This window comes from Peromyscus maniculatus, chromosome 6 (genome assembly GCF_049852395.1).
Source record: "Peromyscus maniculatus bairdii isolate BWxNUB_F1_BW_parent chromosome 6, HU_Pman_BW_mat_3.1, whole genome shotgun sequence".
NCBI lineage: Eukaryota > Metazoa > Chordata > Mammalia > Rodentia > Cricetidae > Peromyscus > Peromyscus maniculatus.
In genome coordinates this window covers 103,850,893-103,859,878 of record NC_134857.1, presented here as the reverse complement: position 1 = coordinate 103,859,878, position 8,986 = coordinate 103,850,893, and the positions used below count along the sequence as shown (strand labels likewise).

General features: G+C 47.1%; 1 protein-coding gene across 2 annotated transcripts; it reads left to right on the top strand.

The window, feature by feature from the left end:
* Window positions 1-4,783: 4,783 nt before the first annotated feature.
* Window positions 4,784-7,944, top strand: LOC143273982 (uncharacterized). Of its 2 annotated transcripts, none has more exons than XM_076574923.1 (2): window positions 4,784-5,160; window positions 6,727-7,944. In XM_076574923.1, exons 1-2 carry the CDS (start codon window positions 4,967-4,969, stop codon window positions 6,902-6,904), a joined length of 372 nt encoding a protein of 123 aa, XP_076431038.1. In that variant the 5' UTR covers window positions 4,784-4,966; the 3' UTR covers window positions 6,905-7,944. The 2 variants fall into 2 exon arrangements, with proteins under 2 accessions (XP_076431038.1, XP_076431037.1); XM_076574922.1 differs by lacking the exon at window positions 6,727-7,944 and adding an exon at window positions 5,995-6,331 and having other exon boundaries at window positions 4,952-5,160.
* The last annotated feature ends 1,042 nt before the right edge of the window (window positions 7,945-8,986 follow it).

Here is an 8,986-nt window from a genome sequence, read left to right as displayed (position 1 = left end):
ATTCCTATAAAATGCCCAGTGCAGGGTTTGATACGCAGTAGCTATCAATCTGAGTCCAAGGCTACTAGCATTTAGTAAACTTCATGCTTTGCCCCTATTCCATGTTTGAACAGCATTATCTTGAGAGACGTATTTACCATAAAAGGAACAGAAATGAAACACTTCTTCAATCATCTAACAAGTTGACAACTTGACATCAAAGTTGTAATTCCTTGGTAATTAAAGTTGGTATACAGTGAGTCACAAGGGTATCAGAAAAAGGACAATTTTCATACCCTTGACCTACAAAGCACATTTGGATTCTGTGAGTAATTTTGCTAAGGTTAGATACAGGATCCTTGGAGTAGTGAAAAGCATCATAGCGTAAACACATGTTCTACCATCAGGACAGTATACACAAATAGTAATTAAAATGTATTAGTTTTCAATTTACCTGTTAAAAACACTGATATTAAAGTAAAGTTCTGTAATTCAAAATATTACCATTTACAGAGCTCCATATGAACTACTCTACTGTTAACAAAATTTTAAAACCAGTTCACTAGCAAGTGTTGCTCTAATATTCGCTTTTCTCAAAAGTCCTCCAATAACAGTGGCTGCCTTGAAAGAATTACTAAATCACGAATAGATGAGACTAGATGAAAATAACTTAATATGTACTAGAAATCTTTATTGAGAGAACTTTAATCTCATTGGAACTGTCATTCAACTGGGAAGGGGATTTCATTTAGAGAAATGTCAAGAAAGCAACAGATCCCTCCCTGACCTTCTGCAATGAGTAAATGAGACTGCCTTCCTGAAAAATGAGGTGACTTCTGAAACTAAAAATAACAAAAGTTTTCCAATGTTTCCTTTGGAATCAGAGTCAAGAAAGCTGTACAGAATGTAAACACATAAATTTTGGTTCATTTTCCTCATCTGCCCTAATTTCTGAAGACTATTTCATTCAGACAGAATCAGTCCTTTTATAACTCCAAAACCATTTTTACTTTATACAAGGAACAATAAATCATCTTTTGACACTATATGACAATTCTTAGCATGCAAGTTCTGAAATGATCATTTCAGCAACTCAAACTCATCAGCAATAGGATTGTCAAAACAAGGATGAGAGCCTTTCAAATACTTTCTTCAGTTCAATAAAATAATTATATTATGAAGATGAACAGTATATTTCTATTTTTAAAACAAGTCTGCAGTATCCATTTTATAAATTAGTAAATGAGGTAAAAATTTCAAGTAATATGTTGATAATAGTCACCTAATAAATACTATCAAGAAATAAAATTAGTAATGAATGATTAATGAAATAATATTTTTCTAGCAAAATGTTATTTTTCTGAGCTACCCATTTTGGCCAAGGCATAATGCATACTATGCCGGTATTCTACCACTGAGCTATGTTCCTAGACAAAAAGAGGATTAAAGAACACTCAAAAACATGAAGAGATAATTCATACCTGTGTGAAAAAATTCAACCAGGAAGTGATACTTATCTTTCTATATGTGAATATAATGTAAGGAATCCAAAGCAATCTAATTGACATTTAATAACAAATTTCTATAGGAATCATGACAGTGTAAGGAATACAATTTTGGAATAAAGACATCCAAATAATAAACACACATGTATGTACACAGATCCAATGCAAAAAAAAGTGGTTTACTAATTAAAGACTTGCCATTAAAAATATTGGAAAATACTCTATCTTTATAAAATAATTTTAGTTTTTAAAAAGCCTAAAACAGTATATTTTTAACTATATACTAATTAACATTTTTTCTTTGCCAGAAGTGAGACATCAAACTACTAGTGAGTGCAAGGTCATTTGAAACAAATAACTGTTAAAATAATGCCATGAAAAATAACCATGAATCAGAATTGAAAGCAAACAAAACAACAAAGCCATAATCTGACAAGAGACAAAGGAAAGACGTGGAAAAATTAGTACAAAGGAGTGATGGTCAGAGTTGTCAATACTGAGCTACAGACAGGTCTTCCTTTGTCACCAAGGAGCTATTCTGCAAAATGACATTTGCAGCCAAACATGGTAGAGCACACATGAAATTCCACCATTCGGGAAGCTCGGACAGGAGGAGTGGGAATTAGAATCCATCCTGGCTTGCACGGGGCCACTGTCTCAAAATAACTAATTAATCTGCAAATCAATTCAAAACTATATTGAAGCTGGGTATGTAGCTAACTCAGGAGAGTTCTGTCAGTGTGCCAAAGCCTTGACTGGAGCTCTACTAGCATTATAAGAGAAAAGGTAGAAAAATAAAAAAGTTAAAATAGCTACATGAAACATTTCATTACCATTTTCCATTATATTAGATGAGTTTGACTCCTTCACAAAACGAATTTCGAAAACTTAGAGGCATTGGCATTTTGTTATGACCTTAAAAACACAACACTTGAAGAAGGCTGGCAGAATCACATGCTTTATTTTCTGTGCAGAGAAAAGGCAATAATCTGAGGGATGCCTTTCTTCCATTTATTTATTTATTTATTTATTTATTTCGTTTGTTTGTTTATTCGTCTCTCATACATTATCCACAGTTTCCCCTCCCTCTACTCCTCCCAGTTCCCTGCCCCCACCTCTCCTTTGCTCCAGATCCACTTCTCCTCTGTTTCTCTTCCCACCTTTTCAAAGAAAAACAAACAAACAAACAAAAAACATTAGATTATGTTCTAATACCACATTAGCATTAAACTGTTTCTGTTTTTCTTTATATTTTGCTTTGAAAAGGCAACAATGAATTGCCACAGCCTAAAGCCTATCAGAAAATATTTTCTGAATGTGTCATATGTACACATGTTCAAGATATTTTTAGTTTCATATTTACCCAGTTTTAATAATAAATTGTATTTTCTTTAGAGCAAAATGTTTTTAATTTTCTTTTTTAATTCCCTCTTTGAGAGCTTCGTAGTGAAAGACCCCCGCTCCATTATGAGGACATGGGGCTTTGGGCCAATGAAATGCCTCCCCCCCCCAATAACTTAGCCTAAGAAACGCCATTCTAAAGGAATCAGAAAAACAGGAGTTCACAGCCATAGCCAGCCACCCGGCCTTGACAGAGATAGCTATGGCCAGCCATTCAGCCTTGAGAGAGATAACTGTGGTCGGCGGCCTTGAGAGAAAGACAGTTGAGTCGAATCAGGATATTTTATGGCTGGCCCCCTGGCCTTGAGGAATAAGCAGCTGGCCTGGACAAGGCCAAATCAGCCACACACATACGACCCCAAGTTCACCCTGGCCTTCTTTGAAACAACCAATAGGGACCCTGTAACTATGCTTCTCGCTTCTGTAACCACGCCTCTGCCCCTGGGATCCCATAAAAAGTCCCCCTTGCCCTAAGAAAGCGCGCAAGTCCTCCAAGAGACTTCGCCCCAGGTACCTGGTCTAAATAAACCCTCTTGCTTTTGCATCTGATCTGTGGTTTCGGTGTGTTCCTTGGGTTTGGGGTCTCTCCCGGAGGAAGATCTCAGCCGGGGGTCTTTCATTTGGTGGCCCGTACGGGGATTGAGACCCCTCCCTGGGACCACCGACCCACCATCAGGAGGTAAGCCGGCCGGCCTTGGTTTATGTCATCCCTGTCCTGTCTGAGTGTTGTCTGTTTGTCTGAATGTTGAATGTTGTTTGTTTGTCTCTGCGCCTGCGTCTGATAATCTGTCTGTGTCAGTGGATCTGAAAGAGGGGGCCGACGGGCCTGGACTTCGCCACTGAAACCCTGGAAGACGTTCCAGGGGAATCTGGAACCCTGGAAGACGTTCCACGGGAATCTGTAGTGCCCTCTGAGGCACGATCTGAAGACCCCTCTGGGGGCACGGTTTTTCTGGTTTTGCTTTCGGTTTGGAACCGAAGCCGCGCAGCGAGTGTTAGTCTTATTTATATTGGTCTGTCGTTTTTTGTTTTCTGTTTAACCGTTCTCCTCCTAGAAACAGCCATAGGACAGACTGTCACCACCCCCTTGAGCCTCATGCTTAAACACTGGTCAGACGTAAAGACACGAGCCAACAGCGAAGGAGTCATAATAAAAAAAAAAAAATAGATCACTCTTTGCGAGGCCGATTGGGTTAAAATAAATATAGGATGGCCTCGTCAGGGAACCTTTAACCTCAGTCTTATTTCACAGGTGGAGGGAAAAGTTTTTGCTTCCAGTCCCCATGGCCACCCGGACCAGGTCCCATACATTGCCATGTGGAGACTCCTGACAACAGAACCTCCCCCATGGGTTAAGCCGTTTCTCTTCCCCTCAGCCCCCCGGCAGCAGCAGCGCTCGCCGAATCCCGGGGCCGAGGAAGCCAGATCGGCGGATCCCTCCCGCTCCCTGTTCCTCCCGACCCCTCCACCAGCGTGTCGTTTCCTCTCCCCAAGTTCTGCCGCTCTGGAGGAGCCGCCGGGGAGCCGGAGGATGGCGGCTGCCACCCGGGAGGAGGCGGTGCGGAGGCCGCGGAGCGCGGCAGCGAACGGCAGCGACCGTGTCTGCAAGGCCACCTGAGCGCCAGCCGCGAGCTGTGTCCAGCCCGCCTCGCTTGCTTGCTCGCTCGCTCGCGGCCTGGGGCGGCGCGGACATGGGCGCCAAGCAGAGCGGCCCCGCCGCCAACGGCCGCACCCGCGCCTACTCGGGCCCCCGGCGCGGCAGGCCGGGACCCGCGCGGCAGGGAGCCTGCGGCGGCGGCGGCGGCGGGGCAGACGGCGCTCGGGCGACCCAGTTCGCGGCCCCGGTGCCCAGCGGCGGCGGCTGCTGTTGCGGCGGCGGCGGCGGCGACCTCGGTCCCAACAGCGCCCCGCAGCCGCTCACTCGGAGGGGCGGTGGGTAGCGCGGCGGGCGGCCGAGCGGCACAGTCGGCCTTCAGCATCCCTGATGGCGGGGGCACGCAGGCGGGGCCAGGGATGGGGTCGGCTGAGCGCACTTCCACCTTAACAGCGCCGCGCGACCGGGACGGCTAAAAGGGCCCGGTATGAAAAAGATGGCTCGGGGGCGGCGTCACCCGTGGGCGCCGAGTCACCCCGCCCCGAGTGTTACAGCCCCCCCCCCGACAGCGCCGGAGGGACCGGCGGCTCCTACAGCGGCCCCCAAACAGCGGAGGATGAGGTTCCTGCTTTCTCCCCAATTGCCGGTCGCCTACGAGGAAGGCGGGACAAACCAGCGAAGGTAGGGAACACCTACGTCTCTATGGCCAGTTGCTCTTAGCGGGTCTCCAAGGGGCTCTAGACCCCCTACCGATTCGGCTCAGGTTACCAGAAAGAGACGCCGGCAGCGCGTTTTTAAAAAGACTTAGAGAGACACGGAGGGAGAGAAAAACAAAACAAACAAACAAACAAAAAAAAAGAGTCCTGGCCACTGTAATGTCTCAGGGACAGGTCAGAGAGGGAGTTAGGACGTTAGGACGGGAGACTTAAAAAGGACACTGCTTGACAAAGACAAAGTGCTTACTGTAAACAGAGAGGACATTGGGCTCGTGACTGATCAAAAAAAAAAAAAGCCTCAAGGATCTCGGAGACCTAAGCCAAGGGTCCTCAATCTGGAGGATTGGGAAGGTCACGGCCAGGAGCGCCCCCCCCCAGCCCAGGCTAACTCTCAAGATTGGGGGGCAGCCAGTGACCTTCCTAGTGGACACCGGGGCTCAACATTCAGTCCTGACCCATACCGGAGGCTCTCTCAGTGACCGCACAGCTTTGGTCCAGGGGGCCACAGGTAACAGGAGGTATCGAAGGACCACCGAGAAAAAGGTTCAGCTGGCATCTGGACAGGACCCAAAGGGACCCCCCCTACAAGTCCTAGCCCTTTAAACTGTTCGTGGACGAGAACTCAGGCTTTGCAAAAGAAATGTTGATACAGAGACTGGGGCCATGGAAGCCCGATAGCTACAGGATGGCCCGGCCCCCTGTCTGCGTGGGGAAGCCGCCATTGCTGTTTTGCTCAAGGATACAGGGAAACTAACTTTGAGACAGCCATTAACTGTGTTATCCTCCCATACGATGAAAGCTCTGGTCCAGCAGCCCCCAGATCAAATGGTGTTCAGACCAGTTGTCTCCCTCAACCCCGCAACCCTGCTGCCTGGTTCACGGATGAGAGCAGCTTCCTCCAAGAAGGAGAACGGAGGGCCGGAGCAGCCGTCACCACCGAATCGGAGATAGTTTGGACCTCACCACTGCCACCTGGAACATCGGCCCAAAAGGCAGAGCTGATCGCGCTGACCCAGGCCCTCCGGATGATGAAAGCCCGGAGGACCAGGAACTAACAAAGAAAATGGGGGCGAAATGGAGCCCCGAGCGACAAGCTTACATCATAGATGGACAGAGGCCTTGCCTACCAAGAAAAAGACCGCTAACGTGGTAACCAAAAAAAACTCCTAGATGACATCTTTCCCAGGTATGAAATACCCCAGATATTGGGGTCAGACAATGGGCCCGCCTTCGTCTCCCAGGTAAGTCAGGAGGTGGCCAGGCTACTGGGGATCGATTGGAAACTTCATTGTGCATACAGCCCCCAGAGCTCAGGACAGGTAGAACGTGCAAATAAAACCATTAAGGAGACTTTAACCAAATTAACGCTTGCAACTGGCACTAGAGATTGGGTGCTCCTACTCCCCCTAGCCCTTTACCGAGCCCGGAATACTCCTGGGCCTCATGGCCTAACCCCGTTTAAGATCATGTATGGGGCTCCCCCACCAATTGTAAATTTCCTTTACTCTGATATCTCCTCTTTTGCCACTAGCCCTCCAACTGATGCAAAAGACGGTGTAAAAACCCCTGCCTGCCGGGAGCAACTGAACCGCCCGGTGGTGCCTCACCCATTCAAGATTGGGGACTCTGTCTGGGTCCGACGCCATCAATCTAGGAACCTAGAGCCGAGGTTGACGGGACAGCGGCTTGGGTCCACACGTCGCATGTAAAGGCTGCCAAGGAACCCGACGAAGCTGAGGGCACCGAGACATCTAGTTCAACGCTCTCCGAACCCACTAAAGATAAGACCCACCCGGGGGTCCCCTTGATCCTCCTGACATTAAGAGAAACATCACCAGAGAGCCTGTTTCCCTGACGCTGACCCTGTTACTGGGAAAAATTACCATGGGCAAAATAGCTGCTGGGGTAGATACAGGACTACAGCCCTTATAGAGACCGGCCAATTCAGACAGCTCCAAGTAGCCATGCTCAACAAAAATGATTTAAAAGATAGTTCCAAAGGTCACCATGGTTTACGACCCTTGTCTCCACCATTATGGGCCCCCTAATCATCCTCCTGCTCATTTTATTGTTTGGGTCATACATCCTCAACAGATTGGTGCAATTCATCAAGGATAAGGTTTCTGTTGCCCAGGCTTTGATCCTAACCAAACAATATCGGAGGCTCAGACAGTCAGAGATAGAGCTAACTCCTTATTCTCCATCCTAAAATGAAAGATTTCATTTGGTACAAAAGAAAATGGGGGAATGAAAGACCCCCGCTCCATTATGAGGACATAGGGCTTTGGGCCAATGAAATGCCCCCCCCCCAATAACTTAGCCTAAGAAACGCCATTCTAAAGGAATCAGAAAAACAGGAGTTCACAGCCATAGCCAGCCACCCGGCCTTGACAGAGATAGCTATGGCCAGCCATTCAGCCTTGAGAGAGATAACTGTGGTCGGCGGCCTTGAGAGAAAGACAGTTGATTCGAATCAGGATATTTTATGGCTGGCCCCCTGGCCTTGAGGAATAAGCAGCTGGCCTGGACAAGGCCAAATCAGCCACACACATACGACCCCAAGTTCACCCTGGCCTTCTTTGAAACAACCAATAGGGACCCTGTAACTATGCTTCTCGCTTCTGTAACCGCGCCTCTGCCCCTGGGATCCCATAAAAAGTCCCCCTTGCCCTAAGAAAGCGCGCAAGTCCTCCAAGAGACTTCGCCCCAGGTACCTGGTCTAAATAAACCCTCTTGCTTTTGCATCTGATCTGTGGTTTCGGTGTGTTCCTTGGGTTTGGGGTCTCTCCCGGAGGAAGATCTCAGCCGGGGGTCTTTCAGTAGAATGTGTTTTGATCATTCACGGCACTCCCCTCCACTCTTTCACCCCTACACCACTACCCATTTAACTTTATGGTCTTTGTTTTATTTTGTTCCAACTCGTGGAGACCAATTTGTGCTGCCCAATAATCTTAGGTGAGTGACACCTGTAACATGAATTGCTAAACGATCTTATTAATAAAAAACCAGAGCCAGATATTGGGGTGAAAGCTGAAGGTAAGAGAGGCAGAGCAGCCAGCCACTAGCTTACTTACCCCTGTGAAATCCTCCTCTGAAAGAGAGCGAGCTCCTCTCTCCATCCTGCCTTATCACTCCCTCTTCCTGCCCAGCTCTATCACTTCCTGTCTGTACAGACCTCCAGACCTTTGTGGTTAACTAGTGGCTAGCTCCTCCTTCTGATTTTCAGGCAAGCTTTATTTGTTAGAGCACAAATAAAAATCACCACAGCCACCTAGCGGAACTTGATCAGCACATCATGGGCCACACTCTTATGAGGTGTTTTTCCTTCTGCTGGAGGCTAGAAATTGCCAATAACTCCATAGTTAAGGGTGAGATTTACCGCCACACTCCTATCTCCAGGATGGGATCTAGTCTGATTTGGGCTTAAACAGGTTTTGTGTGTGCTGCTGCAACCATTATGAGTTCATAGGTGTAGCCGGTCTACTTTGTCTAGAAGACCATTTCCTTGTAGTTATGTACTATCTCCGGCTTTTACTTTTTTTTTTTTTCTGCTCCCTCTTCCACAGTGATTCCTGAGCCTTGGGAACAAGGGGGCTGTGCTATATGTGTCCCATTTAGGGTTAAGAATTCTACAGTTTCTTACCCTCTGCACCCTGGCTCGCCGTGAGTCTCCAAATCAATACCCATCAAAACAGAAGCTTTTCAGACTAGGGCTGAGATATGCATTAATCTGTGGTTACAACAGTAAGTCATTGAAGTCGGTTAAATACTGTAATTGTTTCTGCCATAGA

Bases quoted from the DNA above. Each gene is read 5' to 3' on its own strand.
- LOC143273982 (XM_076574922.1), top strand. From the start codon at position 4,967: ATGAAAAAGATGGCTCGGGGGCGGCGTCACCCGTGGGCGCCGAGTCAC. The intron at 5,161-5,994 runs GTAGGGAACACC...ATACGATGAAAG, and splicing joins GGCGGGACAAACCAGCGAAG to CTCTGGTCCAGCAGCCCCCA.